Source organism: Cavia porcellus, unplaced genomic scaffold (genome assembly GCF_034190915.1).
Source record: "Cavia porcellus strain 051 isolate PalLab524CR breed Dunkin Hartley unplaced genomic scaffold, mCavPor4.1 scaffold_21, whole genome shotgun sequence".
NCBI lineage: Eukaryota > Metazoa > Chordata > Mammalia > Rodentia > Caviidae > Cavia > Cavia porcellus.
In genome coordinates this window covers 14495247-14515514 of record NW_026947504.1, presented here as the reverse complement: position 1 = coordinate 14515514, position 20268 = coordinate 14495247, and the positions used below count along the sequence as shown (strand labels likewise).

Below are 20268 nucleotides of genomic sequence, written 5' to 3'. Positions count from 1 at the left end.
GACATTTAATTCAGAATAAAATAAAAAATGTTTCCAACATTTTGGCCTAATTATATTGGCTTAGAACAACTTAAGAGCCGCAGATAAAAATGTTTCAAAATATATATGTATATATAATTTATTTAGAGATTAATTTTCCCTTCATGTTTGTTTTAAGGAGAAACTTGATTTCTGAAGTGATCAGAGCTTGGTTTAATCTAAGCTTTTTCATACTTATTACATTTCAGCCATATGATCTTTGGCAAATTAGTTTCTGACTGTCTTTACTTTAAAATAAGTATAGTCTGTTCATAGGGCTATTAAGAAAAATAAACGAGTAAATGAACCTAAAGCATTAAACCCATTGTTCTATACCAAGATTTCGATCAATATTACCAACTGTTAATTATAAGGGTGAAGTGGAAAAGAAGAGCCTCTTATCTAGGTTCCAATTTTCTACTTCTATCTTATGAAAAGACTAGCTGCCAATTTTGAAAAAAAACTTGAATACTACAGATATTGTACTTAAAATCACTGGCGAGAAGAAATAATGGTGGCCTGCCTTTAGCCCTTTCACCATGGAAACCAGTGCTGGGAACTCCACATGCACATTTTCTGATTTAGCTCCAAGAAAATCACCCTTAATATGAAAACCTGGGGACTAAACTCATCAGAACAGCAGGTTTGGATATTCCCTTTTATCATCCTAGTGCCATGGGTTTTAGGCAGAAAACAGATTGAATTCATGTGTCCATTATTTTAGAAGTAACAAAAGAGATTCAGTCCGCTCACTGATAATTGAATGCTAAGAAATTTGCAGTTATTCAAATGTCACATAAAATAAAGCTGCTTATCCTCCCATAGATTTCTTCCTGTTGGGACATGAGGTGGCCCTGGATGTAGGGGGTTGTCTGCATATTATATGGAGGATGAAAGAGAATTAAAGAGAAAGTAGCATTGCTCTTGCCCTTGATTTGCAAGTTCAGGTATTTTGCCTGAGTTACTCTGATCATCACTAGCCAATGAAATTCATTCTATGTCCAAATTAATCCTACCAGATTATACAGCAGCCTCACCTGTTTTCACACCTTACTAATTAGGATAAAAGCATGAATTGCATTGCCCATTTATCTTCTACCAGCAACTGTGCAACATCTAACCTCTTGCTTTGGCTGGATCGAGGATCCCCTCGTGACCACTCAGCCTGTGACCTAATAAATTTTAATTGTTTTCGCTTCTCACAGCTGTTACTATGGATACTTTCAAATTCAGTGGTATCAACTTGGAAACTAATCCCATAATTGAGTCAACTCTTTTCCTCTCCACTCTGTGGACTAGATCCTACCACCTGGGGGTCGTATGGAAGACACATCTGGTTCTCACACAGCTCTTTCTCCAGCTTTTTAAACCACAGAAGAGGAATAATAGAGGCAGAAAGATCCTAAGACAACGTGCTGTCTTAGCCCCAGGGCTGGCAGCGGTGGTCATTCCGGACCGCACAGCAGAATTACATGAAGAACTTTTTAACCAGTGGATGCCTTGGACTCCACCCTCAAAGGGTCTGATACAGTAGGGTTGTACTGAGACTGCTGGTGTTCCCAGGAAGCCACGCTGACAGCACCTCCTCCTTCCCAGGCAGCACCCAGCACTAGAGGGGCCTCTGTGAAACAGGGTCACATCCTGTGTCCCCTAAACACATTCAAACTCGAAGTATATTTCTCTCCTCCTCCTCATTAAGACTTGTTCCAAATTTATCAATTCTCCATGGTCCTTTGGGGTCTGCTAGCTCAGGGATCAATCAGCAAGTTCAATAATAAAACAGACATCTAACCAAGAGTGGAGCACAAACCCCTGGTCTTTACAGGCATCTCATTATTTACAGATAATTATTTGGGATCCAACTTACTTGCCTCTCAAGATGGGGAGCAAAAAGGAAGAACACTCTCTTCCTCAGTGCTGAATGTTTCCTAAACAGTGACTATCACAGTACACTGTGAGGTGTACATGAAGTAGGAAAAGTTAGATCTTTATAGAAATCAGACCCTCTGATAGCTAAGAATTTGTAGTTGACATGTTAATACAATTAAGCCTGGGGGCTTGCTGGAAATTTTGCACCTCACCATATACTATTAGTCAGAACTCAATAAATTCTAAATCATCAAAGCACAGACTATACCTTGTCTCACTGTACCCAAAATTATAGTCATTTAATCTTTTTTGAGGCAAAATTTCCTCATCTTTCAAGAGAAAAATAAATACGATTGCTGTGTGTGACAAAAAATTGAAGTTAAAATTATAATTGAGAAGGTATTTTATACAACTGACAGCCCTATGAAAGTAATGCAGTGTTATGTCAACTAGAGATACAATAATTCTTTGGTCACATATTATCATTTTATGTTATTACTGTTTCTTCCTTTTTAACTTGATTCTATTTGTTATTTCCTCATAATAATATGCAAAGATCTTATATGTGTTGCTCACTCCTGGGTCGCCAGCATCTGAGACGTTACCAAGCACACAATTAGTAGACACTTACGGCATTAATTAACAGTTTTTGCTGGGAATTAGAGACTGCCATAATTAGCTTATGAAAGAATATTTTCAAAATGCTTCAAAATGACCTGGCTGAATCAATATCACCCTGTAGATTTGCTACTGAAGATCTCAAAGATCACCTCACACATATTAAATCAGAAGCCCAGGTAAAATAAGAGGGGAATTTGTTTTCTCTTAACTGCAAATCCCTGCAGATTTAACCTGCAATAAACAGAAACACAAAAGCTTTGCTCTTATTCCCAGTGGTCACTCAGGAGGTCCATACCCATGTAAGGCTTGGTGCCAGCCACGGTGGTGATCCGCATCTCCTTGGGCAGCATGGCTGCAATGTTGAAATCTGTGATGTGCACATGCCCTGGGGAGAAAGAAAGGCACAGAGAATGGTAAGTCCCCTTCAACCCAGTTGTACCATCACGTGTCTGTCTCATTTTAGGCTGGAAGAATCTGGAAACTTAGTCTGTAAGTCGTTGTATACTAGTTGCAATGGGGTACAGGCAATGAAACTCATTTATTTCATCCCTAAGGTCGGTATGGTCTTAAATCAGCAGCTCTCCAGTAGCCACACATTCACTGATACATCTCTGATTAAAACTGTAGTTCAACCTCTGGAAGTTTTAACTTCAGTGAAGGAGTTTATGCTCTGATGATTCTACATAGGCAATTTTGCTATTGGTAACATTTTAAGCTGTTTAACCTACGACTATCATGAGGACGTAGCTAAGAACTGTTCCACACATCACAGTTTCAAGCACCTTCTAAAGGAACTTAAAATACACACACACACACACACACACACACAATAGCTAAGATAATTGTACTACTCATTCTATTAGTTCATTGAAAGGAACAGTTAGTGTTTATATTGCTTGATCAATTTTGCACACTTATATCTGGTAATCTGAGCAACTATTTTGAAGACAATAATATGCAATATGATAACCATTGTCAATTTCCTATCATCTTGCTTTGAAATTCTATACTGTTTTTATTGTTTTTTTAGTTCTCTTTAAAATAAAAATAAATAAATCAAAATACATGCAAAATACTATAGGCAGACCCAAGTGTAAATACACGTATTTTTGGCCAAGAAACAGTCTTTGTTCTGATTTTTCTGAAATGCTATTAGCATTGGGGGGGGGGGGAGAGTTCAGGTTGTCTTCATTAACTCTCAGGAAAAGGAGGAGGGAAACCTCAGCTTTTGTTTTAAAGGGGCTGAATGCTGAGCACTGGAAAGGGGGCAAAGAGACTCAGGCTCTGCCCTGAACTCCATCCCTGACACACAGTAGATTTGTAGTCACGTTCCTACATTCTGATTAGCTCAGAGTTGTTTTGTTTCATTTTGTTTGTGCCTACTGGAATGCCTACTAATGAATGAGGAAAACTTATATAAGGCCCATGATCTTCTCCAGCTTGGTGCTCTTTAAGCTAAACAATGAATTTGAACTTCACAGGATCAGGGACAGAGACCCTAAGCCCCAGTTCCTCCAAATGCTGCCATAGTTTGTTCAGCCTGGTAACATCTGCTCACTTCCTTTCTGTGCTGTGAAAGTGAATCTGAGTGCTGATCCCAGAGGAAGGGTGAGTCTCCTGCTGACTGAAGGAGGCAGAATTCCCTATGAAAAATGGTGATAGCTACTTCCACAAATCTAAGACCTAAGTGACCCCAGAAACAGAGTTTCACAAACTCATTACTATTGAGGGCTGATTTGTGCATGACTAAATATTTATTATCATCCCTATCTCTTACCCACTGGGTACCAAAAGCATCTCCCATTCCTGGCTAGTCTTCCTAATTACCAATGTCTCCAAACCACCAAATTTCCTCAGCAGGAAGAGGCAGCAGAGCAAAATCTCCCACAGTAAAAAACCAGGATCTTTGTGTGAGGAGTTTTTCAAGTATAAGACTAAAGTCTTCCTGATCTAATGTCCTTTGGGGAGAGCTTCTGACTTTCCTTCTTTTTAACCTCTGTGGTTTTGAGACACAGGATCACATTAAAAATCTGAATTTATCTTACCGAGTCATTGAATTCAGCCATCATTGCTCTCATTAGCTACACTTTTTCTTACTGAGCCTGTACTAGGACTGAGGATCTTTCTCATCAGCATAATACTCTGGGGCACAATAACAAATCAGTTATGCCATCTTCAACTTTCAAAACCCTCGCCTACTTGCAAGTGTTTATGTATGTATGCCATAGCTTTCTTGTGGTGTTTGTTAAAAATGCATATCCTTAGGCACTCCTTGAGACTAATAAAGCTAATTATATGGAGGAAAGGGGCAATATTCTGCCTTATATATATGCATTCTTTAAAAAACACTATCTTTTTGAATTTTAGAAACATTTTAGGACTCCGCAAGGGATAAGCTGTTAAAACGGCAAGCTCAGTTCTCCCTCACACCGTAGCCTGAGTTTTTATGCCTCTTCTTATGACAAGGGGATGATATTAAGAAAGCTGTATTATAGATGATTCCATATTTATTATGATATGTCAGGCAGACATTACTGCTCATCTAGATGCAGTGTTTATTTCATGAATAATTTAAGACAATCCCAAGAATTTTAGATAATACAGAATTGATAGAATTGAAGCACTCAAATTTCTAGAATATGAAAATATATTATCAGGACAGTTGGTTATGAGTCATCCAACATCTGATACCATCCAGGCTCTGAGCTAGTAAATGAGACATCTGGGGAAATCAGCATCAGATACGCTTTGAATTAAAACATATTTTTATAACAAATTCTGATGTACAAGGAATGCTCATTCATGTCATGGAAAGATTTTCCATGTAATAACCATCTCTATTAAATGTCAATATTTTTGGTTATCATGAATAATATGATTCAATAAGAAGAAAACAAAGTTTCTGTTAGTGAATTGTGCTGGATTACAACCTAAATTACATGTTCCAACACAGTGCTCAGTTGGAAGGACAGGCAAGGGCGGAATATCAAGATATAGGTGGCTCTTTACACCTGCTAATATCCCCACAGAAGGGGCCTGGGTGATGGGCCAGCAGTGGAAACTACAAGTGAGGACTTCAAATAGGAGCTCCACATAGAAGATCACATCGGAATATGTTCCAAAAGGCAGGGATTGATTTGCAAGTCTGTGTTTCTCACACAAGCAATTTCATAATGAGTTGAGAGGAGACAGATTAGGAAGATTTTCACTTAAATGAGATTAATTATGGGTCCTGAGCAATGTCAGAAGTCCTAGCCTTTCAGAATCCTAAATAAATAAAAGTGACCTCAAGATGTTTTTGTTAGGGGCTGGGGGTTTAGCTCAGCGGCATAAGCACCTGCCTTGCAAGCAGGCAGTCGTGAATTTAATCGCTGGTACCGATAAAAAAGAAAAAGACAAAAAAAAAAAAAAAAAGATGTTTTTGTTTTCCAGAATGGAATCCCTAGGCTAATGCTCAGAGACACTTTTTCTCTCATCAAGAGAAATGGTGGTTTGAGAAGGGAATGTAAGACAGAAAAGCCTCTTTTTGGGTCATTGTAGATAATATACCAGATAATAGATGTAGACTAGAATTGCCTCTCAAATAGGCTGGGATGGGAGTTCACAGTTCCTAAACAACGGAGCCCCAGCCCAAGAAGAATAAAAACGCTATAAATAGTGACTTTAGCCCCCTCTACACATGACGCAAAGCAGAATAAATCACTGACGGTGAAGTGATCAAGAGTAAAGTGAAACTGATACAAAGCATGATCTGCCAAGTACACAAGCATGTGGTGTAACTCCTCTGGAACTGAAATAATTATGTAGGAAATATAAGTATTCAGCTTTCACAGACTGTCTGATGCGATACACGCTAGTTTAAACAAAGGCACGTGAAACAAGAAGTCCAAGCTTCCTTCAGCAGGGCAGAAAGCAACTACTACTTCTTGGGAACCATAGTGACTGACTCCTCTGTGGTGGACATTACATCAAGTGACGCAGGACTATTATATCAGCCATTCCAAAAGTGACCCTAAGAAGAAACCAAGTAATCCCTGCAAAAACCAAGACATGGAGAATGTTTAGAAAACCTGCTGAAACTGTCAGAGCTAGTGAGGAGGTGAATGTGGTTTTGAACTAAACCAAACTGGCTCCCGAATCCATGCCCGTGAGTACACTGCTGCAGTCTTTCACTTTCAGGGTAGGGTCTAAGTGTGGTTACATCCGAAGATTAGCTGATTTATCATGTGCCTCATCTATAATCAGCAAGTTGCCAAGAAATAAGGAGGAAGAAGATGGGTGGAGGAGAGGAGGATGCTCTCCAGTAGAGGAGAGATGAAACATGTCTGAGACCCAAGACTAAAGCACTGTTCTTAAAATGCATGATAAATATTGAAATTTTGCTTGATACGGTCTATCTGGCTCTCCTCAGGAGCAACAGGCACCATGGCCAGAGGGAACTGGCCAAGGGGCAGGTGAGGTGAACCCCAACCTGCTGCTTCTGGACCAGCCACGTACTATCAGAAAGCTTGGCCCTAAGCACAGAGCACTTTTCTTCTTAGTTGCAAAATAAGCATATTTTCTTCTTAGTTCACGTCTGCAGGCCACCTCTCTACGAGTTTAAAGCTTCACAGAGTTTATTTAAAGCTGAGCAGGAGAGGATGCTGCCTTCTACCTAAGGCAGGAAGAGCTGGCGTTTTTGTGAAAGTCACCTTCACGCTAAGTCTCCCCATTGCCCGCTTTCTTGAGATTCACAAATCTGTTCACAGATGTCAGAGACAGTAAAGGTAAGAAAGAAAGAAGACATTAGAAGAAAAGTGGAAGAAATCCTTTTAGACAGTTCATAAATAAATAATGACCCTGAGCTTTGAGATTAGAGGTCATACACAGAAGTGTTTCTCAGCCCGCGGCACAGGCAGGGACTCAGAGGTCAGGTTTAAAACTGAGGGAGGTAAATAAATGATGAGCAACAGAGCGGACTTGGAGTTCCAGCTCACGTGCAAATTCTCATTGTAAAAGCTGAACAAGTAAGAAGTTTTGCGGATTTACAATTCTCATCCGGCAGCATTCTGAATATAGGACAAGGGTATTGGTGTCTCCGTAACATTTACAACACACAGGCTGTGTTCTCTATAGGACTGCCCAGATGCAGCACCATAAACCCATCTGCACAGGAAGGTAAACACCAGGAGGGACTATGCGGATTTAATCACCTGTGAAGAGGTTCATAGCTTCCGAAGCATAGCTAATCCGTGTTTCTTAAACCTAAGGCACTCACTCCCCACCTTAATGGTTATCGCCAGTACCTGTGTACCCATTTTATAACGAGGCACCACATAATCTTTTATGTCCTTCATATTTTTCTTTAAAGTCAATGATTTAACTAAAATGTTTAACAGAAAACTTGGTATCTCTTCTGTGGATATAAAAGCAATCTGCCTTCATAAGAACAAAAGTATAAAAGTACACGTAATAATAAAATAATATCACTACTTTGATGGGTACTATTACCTAGCTAATACTGTAATACTGAGGCCTGCTCTGTCTTTATGGGGCAAAAGAAGTGATTATGTAATATAAGATAGTAAGGCAAACTAATGCCAGAACCACTCTGATTTTTTTTTTTTAAAGAAGTGCTAGTGGAAGAAAATTAGGTAGAGAATAACTTTCTCATTGTGTAAGTTCAATGTTATTTGAGTATATTTTTCTACTATACGACTGTTGTAAGTAGCAAAGTTTCCCCATGTAGTTCCTCCTATCATAAGATTAGTTTATACATATAACTCAATTGATCAACTTTTTTCGTGTGTAATATTCTGTTGAGGGAGACAGGTAGCTGGCTCTATGCTCACATCTTCTAGTTAACTGAAAACAAATCATTTACTTACCATGTTCGTCAAGTAAAATATTATCAGGCTTCATATCCCTGGGGGAATAAAAAAAGAGAAAATTGTCCATAATAAAACAGACAAACAGAGCTAAAAGGTAAAGGCTAAGATGCTCAAGAGTACTAATTAGTGTCTAAGGAATGTACTCAATTCTCACAGCGTGCCTAGGAGACAGTTACTAGTGAGATGCCCAACTTGTGGATCAGAAGACTGAGACTTTACCCAAGGTCACAGAGTCAGTAAATGGAAGATGCGGGTCTCTCTGTTCAAAAACTCACCCTTAACACTAGAACATATTATATCTAAGCATGTAAATAATGGTTCATAAGATTATACAAGGCATCTAAATGGCCATAAAGTAGCATTAATGATATTAATTAGCATTTTTCTGTGTAACCTCAAAGTTACATAGATCCTATACATTTTCAGGACTCTATAAAATGGGGAAATGTGGTCTATATTGTGGTTATATATATTTTTAAATTTTATTTAAAGAAAGACTAAACAAAACAGAAAATAGGTAGAAATAACACATACATTCAGAGAAAAAAATAAACAGTTGGTGTTTACATATTGTCGTTTTACAAATAGTTGTTCAAGGTACAAAAATGGAACATGTAAAGTAGGAATTCAAACAGCAAGACCGTAAACAGTTCTGTTCAACTGTCCAACAAAAACTTAGTAACATGGTTGTCAATCCTATACACTTAAACATACATGCAGTAACCCGTATCTTCATTTATGTTTAGATTAATATTGTGGTTATATTTTAAACTTGTAGAAATTTGGCATTCTTTTAGAATGATAATTTAGTGCCTCTAGATATTTCATAATTATCCTTGCAGTAAAGGAACTAACATATCATGTAAAAATATTATATATTGGGAATCTGCTAAAAGGGCAGATTTCAGGTGCTCTCACCTCAAAGAAAGACAAGGTAGTCATGTGCTGAGATGGATATGTTCAATTTTGGCAGCAGTATTCTTTTCATCATGGGCACACCTATCAAAACAGCTTATTATGTATTGTAAATAACACTACTTTTAAAAGATGAAAAAATAAAATAAAAGTGAGAATTCCTATTCCGCAGCACTTTGGATGCAGAGGCAGAAAGATGAGAAGTTAAAAAGTACTGCCTGGGTAGCAGTGAAATCCTGTATGAAAATTAAAAAGTGAAAAAGGGCATATGTACAGAGGTCAGTGCAAAGACCTTGGGTTCAGTCTCCAGTACATCAACAAACAAATAAGCCAACAAACCAGCAGTCCATCGCAGAGAGAAAAAAATACTGTCTTCCAACAAAGGGAGTAGTTTGTTAGTAAACAGAGTTTTCAGGTTCTCGGGATATGAGAACACTCTAAGCAGTTCTCCTGGGCACAGAAGAGCGTTGTGGTGTACGACAGCCCTCACTTCCCGGCCCTCAGATCTCCACTGCCCTTCCCTAAAGCACCATTAAAGCCCTTCAGCAGTCATTCACAGAAGCCATTAGGGAAGAACTTCTCAAACAGGTTTTGGGAATGCATTTTCAGCCTTGTCAAGTGGCTTTTATGTTGCCAGAATAAAAAGTGTCAGTATCCTCTTTTTTAAAAAAAATAATATTGGGTTACAGTCACTTGGCTACAAACAGAACTAAGTGCTTGCTGCAACCAACACCCAGGTGACATGGATTACCTTGTAGGTTTTTGAAAACTTTTTCATTAAATTTGTTAAGTCGTTAAAACTATTTCTGGATCCACTGATCTGTATCTGTGGCAAAATTTTCTCTGGGGCATGAAACAATTTGCTAAAAAAAAGGGGAGGATAGCAATATAAACTGATTTTAATTGCACGTTTCTGTGGCAAAGTACTATTCTAATACTGTAGGTTCCACCTTAAACCCTTATGCAAATTCTATTACTTCAGCGATTGTCAACTGCAACTCATGCATGAAGTAAAGAAGCCCTACCATAATGAGGTTCTGCACTCCAGCGCACAGATGTGCACGGGGTACCCCAAACGTTCCCTGCATCCCCTTGCTCCTCACCTTCAGAGCTGCTATTTCCTGGCCCAAGTCATCCCCTCTCACTACTGCAATAGATCATGCAGATTCATCCTTGACCTCATAGTTCAGATGCAGCTTCCTGCAGGGAGACGTCAGTGACCTTCCAAGGCTAGGCCAAATGACCCTGCTATGTGTTCTCACTACACTGTGTGTCTCTTCCACCATGACAGGCATCACATCTATGTTCGCTTTTTCTCATTACAATTATGCTCTCCAATGCCCTGACATCAGGGCTGGCATCCTGGTTAATCTCCTACTCCATCACTTAGATTCACAGTGCTTGGTGGTCACTGAACGACACCCAGAATAATTCTAGAGCACTAAAATGGCAGACCCTAACAGTACCAGAGTGCTATTGCACACAATCAAACCGCTCTGCAGTTTATTGGGTTACTTTTAAAACTTTCGTTCACTCATCCACCAAATGTTTACCTACCTTGGTAAGTCACTATACTTTCATAACATAAAAATAAATGAAGCATAGCCCTTGGGGGTTAGAGAAGACAAGAAAGCTGTAAGGAACCATGCCATAAAGGCATAGAGTGGTGGTGTGGGGGACAAGTTCATTACAAATTTAGAGAAAAAAAATATGAGGGAAATCCAATAAAAATATAAAACAATAAGCGAATTTCAAACATATCACACAAATGACATAAGTTGAGATTTACAACTCCACTGTTTCTCCAGAACATAACGATGTAACTACAGAGGAGACTGCTGTCACTATGGGGAAAAATGAAGTATAATAAAATTGTTTATTTGTGTATGAGAAGAAGGAAAATGGAAAGAAATCCAGTGTGCTGTATTAAAATTACTGTTAGAACAAGTTGAGATTTGCTAGTTCAGAATTCTAGCTCCATTTCCTTTCCCTAGTATCAATTCAGTTTTTCTAAGTAAATCTAAATATGAAATAACTTGTTCTAAAATTATTTTTTTTTATTTCAGGCTGCTATATGCTTTAATTTAGAAAATATCAATGAACTTCAGAATTACCTGGAAAGCTTTCAACAGTAAGGATTCTCTGGCTTAGCCCCACCCTAAACATTAAACTGTGTGTGGTCATCCATCCAAAACCAAACACTCCACTAAGGCCTTCTGATATGCAGTCATGTTCAGAAATCAGACAGCGTCTAAATCCAAAAATGCCAATCTGATTTAAAAATGTAAATTAACAGCTGATCTATGAATGAAGAAGAGCAGCAAAAATGTGATACTTATTCACTGACTATTTTGTTAAATCGTGTATGAATGTTTTATAGAACTTGCTGGGAGACATGAATTGCTGTCAGTTACCTTTCATATGTGGAAGTTTTATAGCAAGTATAATTGAAACATACAGCGGATGTTTACATTTTACAAAGATTACTGCAGTAAAAGAAACACTGCCATTAATCCCGCTCAGAGCACATCCCTCAGTCTGAACACTTGTCACTTTCTGTAGTGGTTCTGGGACTTTCCTTCACTAATGTCTTTAGTGGTGCTGTCACGGGTGCCTCAATGTCCCAACTGCTAAACACATTTGCCTTTTGTGGTCATTTTGACATGGGGAAGAGCCAAGTTACATGGTGCCAGATGTGGCAAGAAAGGCAGCTGAGGACACGAAACGGTTCACGAGCCTGCCGTTCTGCTGGACAGCCCTGGGCAGCAGCACTATCCGTGTTTGCTTTGTCTTTAAGTCACACTACATGAAAGAGGGCAAATGAGAGTGAGTATTCTGAGGGGATTAACAGCCAAGTGTCTTTCCTGTGATAAAATCTTTAAAATTTAAGCATTCACCATATGTTTTGAATGTACCTCGTGCCATTTGTAGGCAGCTAATGATGGGCTCCCATCACGCTAGGTGAATTCAGATCTGCAGGGAGCCTCCATCCCAAACCTTGGGCCCTCAGTTTCTTCGCTGACTTCCAACAATTCCTTCATCTATGCCACCCCAACTGTTTCCCTCTGTCAATTCCTCATCACAGACAGCAAGGTCATGACTAGCACCTACCCTCTGACCAGTGTGACCTGCTATCCAACACAACTTCCAACCGGCTTATCCACCACACTGAGACGCCAGTAACTGAAAGGATCACCTGTTACTTACAAACCTAAGTCCCCTATTTGCAATCCCTCCCATAGTCAGTTGTTAATATTCCTTGCAAAAAAACCTTTCTCTCAACTCCTTCAGTATATTCACTGAGTGAATTTCCTCTGTAGGTTAAAACTTAGATCCCCAGATTTTTCTTGCCTGAGGCCAAGCATCATTCTCATTCAAATAAGCCCTCCTGGGCCAGGCAGTGCTGTGATATTTTCTCCAAGATAACCACCTCACCTTTTGCCTTGCTCCTCAAACTTCTGATATTCTCTTTCTCCACTTTGTCTTCACTGATGATTGCACTTCAGCAATTCACAAAAAGAACTATGTTTCCTCCACTACCTTATCACCAAGTCCACCAACCCATCACCGCCTTCCCTCTTCAGCAAAGAGTCCCTGCACCTGCTCAAGGTCAGCGTTGCTACTGGGCTCAGGATGCCACAGATTGCCTTCCAGAAGTATCCATGATTTCTACACCATCTTCTTCTCCTTCTCTTACATAAAAATATGTTGTTTCTCCAAGCCACCTTCCACTATAGCCCCTTACTGGTTTCCTTTTTGACATGTGAGGAATTAGAAATATCATCTCCAATTTTCTCCTCAGCCTCTTCTGTCCAGGCTTCTACCCTCTTTGCTCCTAAAGTTACTCTTGTCAAGTATATGATTACCTCCGGCATATCAAGTCCAATTGTCGCGCCATGCTTAATTTCTTAGGAGATCATTTCTCCCCCACCCCACCAGTATGGCTTCTTTGGTGTATTAGAAAAGTCCATTTTCTACTGGTTCTCTTCACACAACAGGATCCCTCCTCAGCAGCCTCTGCTGGGGCCTTTGTATTCAACTTCTATATTCTGGCACTCTCCCGGGTTCAGGATTCTATATCAATATACTCATTAAAATTCATTTAATTCTGTGATTTTAAATGTTACTTGTATGTCAAATAATCATATATATGAAACATAGTTCCCATAAAGTCTGGGTTTCAGATTAGGACATAAAACTGCCTGCCTGTTGGTTTCATTGTTTATCTGACGGCTACAACAAATGTAATACATTCTAAACAAAACTTATGAAATGCTCTGGCAATCCCACCCCCATAAAAACACTAAAGCTAGCTTATTTCAGGAATTCTTCCTGTATACAGCCCTAATTTCCCCATTTAAAAAGTGATAATCTTGTGATTGTTTTTAATTTTTCTTTACCTCAATTCTGATATCAATGTTTTATTTATTTTTTTTATTTTTGGTACTAGGAGTTGAACTCACAACCTTCACTTACTAGGAATGCACCTGTACTCCTGAGCTATATCCCTGGCAACACTAATGTTTTAAAATAACACCTGACACACATTTACTACTAAAAATAGTGTAGAGATTCATCAGATAATTAAATATGGAATTATCATATGATCCATAAATTCCACTTCCATGTCTATACATGAAGTGGAAAGTAGGAACTTATATTGATGCCTGTATACCCATGATCACAACAGCGTTATTCACAATAACTAAACGTAGAAGCAACCCAGGGCCCAAATGGGTGAGCAGATAAATAAATATGTATGTGTGTGTGTGATGGAATATTATTTGGCCTTAAAAAGGAAACACATTTTAACATCTGTTATAGACAGGTAAATCTTGAAGATACTATGCCAAGTGAAATAAGCCATACCCACCCCAAGGCCATTACTGTATCATTCCAGTGACAGGCACCACTTCAAATAGTCAAATTCACTGACACAGAAGACAGAATAGTGGTTCTTATGGGTGCAAGGGACGAAACAATGGTGATTTAATTGATAAAGAGTTTTGGTTTGAAATGATGGAGAAATTCTGGAGATGGATAGTGGCTACAATTTCACAACCATATTATACTCAATGTAATTCATTACTTAAAATAGTTAAAATGTTTGGTATTTTTTAACAATCAATAAACAGGAGCTGGGGATTTACCTCAGCAGCATAAGGACCTGCCTGGCCAAGTGCAAGGTCATGAGTTTGATCTCCAGTACCAAACACACACACACACACACACACACACACACACAAATCAATAAACAAACGAGTCACAGAATTAACATTTCCACTGCCACAGTCATCTCTTGGTTGAAGTAGCGCGACTGTATCTCTTCCCTGCTTTTCCTCTTTTCCCCTGAAAGTCTATTATTTGTAACACCTGGAGCAGAGTACCCCATTACACCCCTCCTCCCTAACAGCGCCCACTGACTCCCTCTCCACACAGAATAACATTTACACATTTGGCCTTGGCCTTCCATTATCCAGTTCATCTCCTTTCTCAGACCCAAAACATGCGTGCTCCCGCCTCACCGGTGGCCTTCTAACCTCTGTCTCCACCATCTCTCTGTGCCAGCGTTCCTGATCCCCGGACCCTGCATGGCTGAGTTCTTAGCGTTCAGCTCTCAACTAAAACATCACCTGCCCCAGTTACTTCCTGACCACATAATCTTAGTTACACTCCCACTCAATCCTAAACTCGCCAGCCCTGTCTTAGTTTTAGCATAACACACATCACCATGCTGTTTTCTCCTTTGTTTATGACTTCTCTCCCCTCCACTACAAGCTCTAAGAGAAAATATTTTCTCAGTGTTGTTCAATACTACATCTTCTGGGGCTCATAAAAGTGACCAGAACAAAGTGTGTATTTAAGTAAATATTTATCATAAAGACAAATGAATCAATCCTAGTCTCTTGGCTTATCAACTCCTAGAACAATAAACCCTGCAACACAAAACAGCAACCAAAACAAACACAACCAATAAAGAATCAAACAAAAACAGAAACAGACTCTCTATGCCAGATGCAATTATTTACTGTCGGCCAACTAAAAGTTGGACCACTTTAGGAAGCATGCGACTACATTGTAGAGTAAAAATGATAAAGAAGTAACTTCTGTACAGTTTGAGCTTATGATTTCAGACCCGGGCTAGGAATCTGGGGAGTGATAAAGTCCAATTTTATAGACACAGTCTGCAAGAATTCTTCAATGCATTTTAGACAAAACACAAAAAGCTGAATCAGCCAATTTCCACTGCGAGAACTATAAATAACAGGCTGGAAACACAAGGCTCCCTGTGGCAGGGTCCAAGGTGGAACTGATATATCTGCCTTTCTCAGTTGAATGAGCTTACAAGACATTAGTGGAGTTTAATAGGCTAATTAAAAGCCTTCACTGCACCTATCTTGAAATCAACCTGCTATCCCTGAAATCCAAGATGGGATGTATGAAAACAGCGAACAAGGAAATCAGAGCATCAAAACCCAATCCAATCCTCTTGTCTCCCACAGCTTCAACACTGGGCCAAATTTAAGTTCAGTTTCATGTACCAGTACGTTCTCTTAGACTAGGTCATCTCCAGGTTCTTGAGGGGAAAACTATATATCTTTTTCTACAATATATTAGGGTATCACGCAAAGTCTGATGTTCACACAAACAGTCCTATATCAAGAGAACAGTGAGGGCAGCAGGAGGTAAAATCACAGGAAAACATAGCTAAGAACAGGAAGCAGAGGTGAAAAGCTTCCTGAATTGGATTACTACAGAACAGGTATCAAGCCCTAATATTGCACCTTACATTTTTGTTTATAATCTTAAATCTGTCAGGTATTTGTAATGTATCTTGGGAAAATAATGTAAGCCTATCTGAGCTCCTAATTCTTCTTCATCTGCAGAATGAGTGTAATATTCATACATAGTTCTTGATGGGGAGTAAAATATGTAAGTGCCTGCCATGTATCCTCTCCTACCACTGAGCTATTTTTGCTCAACTCCTGTAGGTCTCAGTTTTTTTCAAGAAAATAGAGTTTACAAAAGGTATCACAAGGAGGTCAGGTAAAGGGCCCATGTGTTTTTAGGCACTGCTGTGAATACTGTCAGTGATACCCATATGGCACATGTCTGCACATCCATTTTACTTGCAACTGGCTTTTCATGGCTAGCATTGCTATGTTTTGTTTACCCCAATCTACAAATGCAATTGCATTATACATTAACAAATAAGATGGGTCCTATTCATTATCATGAGGTGGTGAGAGCAGGGGCATCTTACAATCCACAAAAGCGTTATCTGGTATACATTTATGAATTTAAGTGTTTTTCCCTCAAAGTGTCATCCAAAATTCTAGCACGCTCACCAATGCCTTCCTTCACTCAGGTGTTTTCTCCAACAGCCTCTCAATTTCTTCTCAACTGCCTTAATAATTTAGCTATTGTGTGCCTACTTAATAAAACAAAAGCTAAGCAATTAGACACCATCCCAGGGTCTCAGTCTTCTCCAAACACCCCACAATTTACATAGCTTGCCACGATATTCCTTCAACCAAGACCTAGTTCTGGAAGGGGAAGGGGTCATCAGAAGCAGATACTGAAGTATCGTTTGATGAAAACAGATTCAGCTTCTTCAGTAGGGATCGGGGTGAGGAGCTACAGAGAAGAAACACGAACTCAGGAAAAGAAAAAGAACTTCTTAACGGTCCTGGATTTCTGAAATGGACGTGTGCTATGCTGGACAGGCACAAGAGGGCAACACATGGAAGGGTGGAGAGCAGCAGAGACCAGCCTAGCCCACTCACCTTCTGAAGCTTTAGAATACTGACCTTCTGTGAATCAACCAAGTCTTATACTAAAGGGCTCTCCCCAAAAATCAGCTTTTGCCATTAATTTATCAATTGAATAAACAAGGAGAGGAGAGCCAATTATATGAATAAAGAAACTGCTACCTTCCCCATAATCACACAGCCCATAAATACCAGAAGGAAGACTTAATTTTCCTGCTCTTTCCACAGTTACTCAGTGGGTTGCTTTAACTCTTTTAATGGGTACTGTCTGCCTCTATGGATTGGGAGGGCCTCCATGCAAGTGGAAAGAGGACCAAGACTGGTCCACAACTGTGCCACGGACACAGGAAGGGACATCTGAGGAGAATCAACAAAAAGTTCTGAGATTGTACCTTCCATAAGTGGTGAGAATGTTTATAGCTACAATTTACTGTCCATGCTTCTGTAGGCACTTGATAGGCAATATCCATTTTTATATATTGGCTCTATAGCACAAGGGTTACACCCATTTTTGCACATGAAAAAGAAGTAGCTCAGATGATTTCAATTACTTGCCCAAGATTATACGACAAGAAATGATTGAGCTGGGATTACAATCAAAGATTGTGAGATGTAATTTTAGTTTATATTTCAAAATTTTCTATCTTGCCCAAAGGAGTGAGAAGACTGTCTTTATGTACAGTCCTCAGAGGTCTGATGTATGCTTTAAACTGGTCTGTAGAAAATGTAATGTTTTTCGTAGTTCTCTATTAACTATTTGAAACTCACATCTATTTTGTACTCTGTAATATCCTGATATGCTGTGAATGTGACTTGGGAGTGATTCCCATAGTTTATATGTGGGGATTTGGTTTTCAAGGAAGAGCCACTAAGACATGATGGTATCTTCAAAAGCCTAGTAGGATGCAAGAGACCTCCTAGCGTGGCTTCTTTTCTCACCATGTGATCTCTTCTTGTTTTCAATGCCGCCACGCAGCATCTGCTATGGTGTATTACAGCACAGGGACCCTCACCATACCCAGTGCTATGTTTGAACCTCCTCAAGCTTAAACAAAAGAAACCTCTTTTCTTTATAAGAGGATCCAGCTTCACGTATTCATTATAGCAATGAAATAAAGATCAATATACACAATCTCTCTCTTCCAGTACAAAAATAAAATTTCATATTGCTTACTGTGGAGAAAACTCTTGGCCTATGAAGATGAGTTCTGTTCTTCTTGGTGTTACAGGTCTCAAAGAATGCTGAAACGCATGCTTCTTTACCATAATCCCAGTAACATAAAATTCTTTTAAAAAAACCACCTAGTAGTCTTTGGAAACAGAATAGTTACATAGGAAAGTTTTTGCTTTACGGTTTAATATTAACCAATGTACATTCATCACTATTATTTCCAGTGATGTGAAGTCACATGATGGCAACCTAGGTCACAGCTAATGCATTTTATGATTTAGGAAGCAAGGACACAAAGCATTAGAAGTCTATGCCAAATCAGACTGAACACATGTATCTTGGGTTTTTAGCTCAACTCTAAAAGGGGTCAAATAAAGAAAGGTACTAATTAGAGCAAGGTAGAGCATATATTAGAAGGAATCCAAAAGGAATGAGATCAGATGTAGTGTTTTGGTAATAACAGGTAAACTGTTATAAAAATTACACAACGGAATACTCAATTAGAAGTTAAAACTAAAATCCATTTCAACTGCAGGATTAAAAGTACTCCCTTGAGCAGTAAAAACAGATAAACTTGTCATTTGAAAATGAGGTAAATTAACTCTCATAAGCACCAAAAAACAAACAAACAAAAAATACAAAGGGGAAACAGGCTCAGAATCATTGCAGAGCATACTGAGAGTCTTCTGCATTTTGGAAGCCCCAGAGATGACAAGAGTTACATGTTACACACTGCCTAGCAAAATAGTGACAGAAAATAACCAACTGGTCCACATCCGATGATGTGCTGCTTTAACATCCTATAAAGCATCTAAGCTTATAGTAAAGTGCCCCTATTCACTATGTATCAGTGCCAGAAATTACACTAAGCATTTTATATGTAAGGGAAAAACCTACTTGGGAATAACTATTATTACCACCTTGGTTTTACAGATAATGAAACTGAACTCACGAGAGTTTGGGAAACTTTCTAAGTCACACAGCCGTGAAACCCAGGACTGGGACACAGGTTATGCACATCCATATCCCTGCTCTAAATTTGGTGAAGGATTCATGATGAAAACTGCAGATAGATAAGGGATATGACCAAAAAATCTAATAAATGTCAGCCAATGAAAAGCCAATGCCAAATGGGCTATCCAATGTCAGGAGTGGCTCTGTAAGAAAAATACAGAATTGGGGCAAAAACATTAAAGCCAGAAAATAAGCAGTCTTGGAAGATGCTACAACAAGAAGGCTCCAGGGAGAATGTGGTAGTACAAATTGCTTAAATGAAAAACACTACTGCATGGGGAAAATTAATCAGGACTCGTACTGTTTAGTGCATTGGTTATGAATAGGTTTTGCTACAAGTGGCAAAAAACGGGATTCTGATTGCTTAAGCACTCAGCATGAGACGAACACAGCCACTGCTGGGAGCTGCTCTGGTGCAGAGCTGGATTCTGTGTGCTGCTGAACCCCACCATTTGAAAGCCATCTTACAACAATGATGAAGAGAAGAAACAGCACCGTGCAAACACAACCTGATCGTACTTCTCCAGCCTGACAGGAGTGACTGCTCTGGCTCACTCTCATCTTCATATCTCATGGACAAAAATAAGTAAGAAGAAAAGCCCATGGTAATTAAGGAAAATAAGGCTGTAGCACCAACCTTATAGAGTCATCGCAATTTAATTAAGTGATACTTGCAAATCTCAGTACAGTATCTGGCCTATGGTAATTACTGAACCAACTGTCAGAAAATATTGAACACATAATGTGCAAGTATCCCGTGTGGGAGGAGCTAGATAAGGAGAGAATGAGGGTAAACTGTGGGTGTTAAATGAATACATATTTTCAGCTCTAACTGGACCACTGCCATGTAATAATGCTGTTTCATTTATTACCTGTGAACCGAGCCAAACTCCTTTATATGCTTCATCCCTTTTTGTCCTATAATAATCTTATTTCAGGGCTCATAACAGAGCTCTCCTGGAGCCCAGACAAGCTCCTTGGTTCACACATCGTCTGTGGTTGCTTTCAGTTTACAACA

At 39.2% G+C, this 20268-nt stretch overlaps 1 protein-coding gene across 3 annotated transcripts in view; it reads right to left on the bottom strand.

Moving 5' to 3' along the window:
* Nucleotides 1–20268, bottom strand: part of Stk32a (serine/threonine kinase 32A) — a 112861-nt gene that overhangs the window by 24257 nt on the left and 68336 nt on the right. For all 3 annotated transcript variants that reach the window (XM_013141215.3, XM_003477205.5, XM_063232328.1), the window contains exons 6-7: nt 8376–8413; nt 2804–2893 (exon numbers count right to left, since the gene is read on the bottom strand). In XM_013141215.3, coding sequence (XP_012996669.1) covers nt 2804–2893; nt 8376–8413 — 128 coding nt within the window. The remainder of the gene's footprint in view (nt 1–2803; nt 2894–8375; nt 8414–20268) is intronic.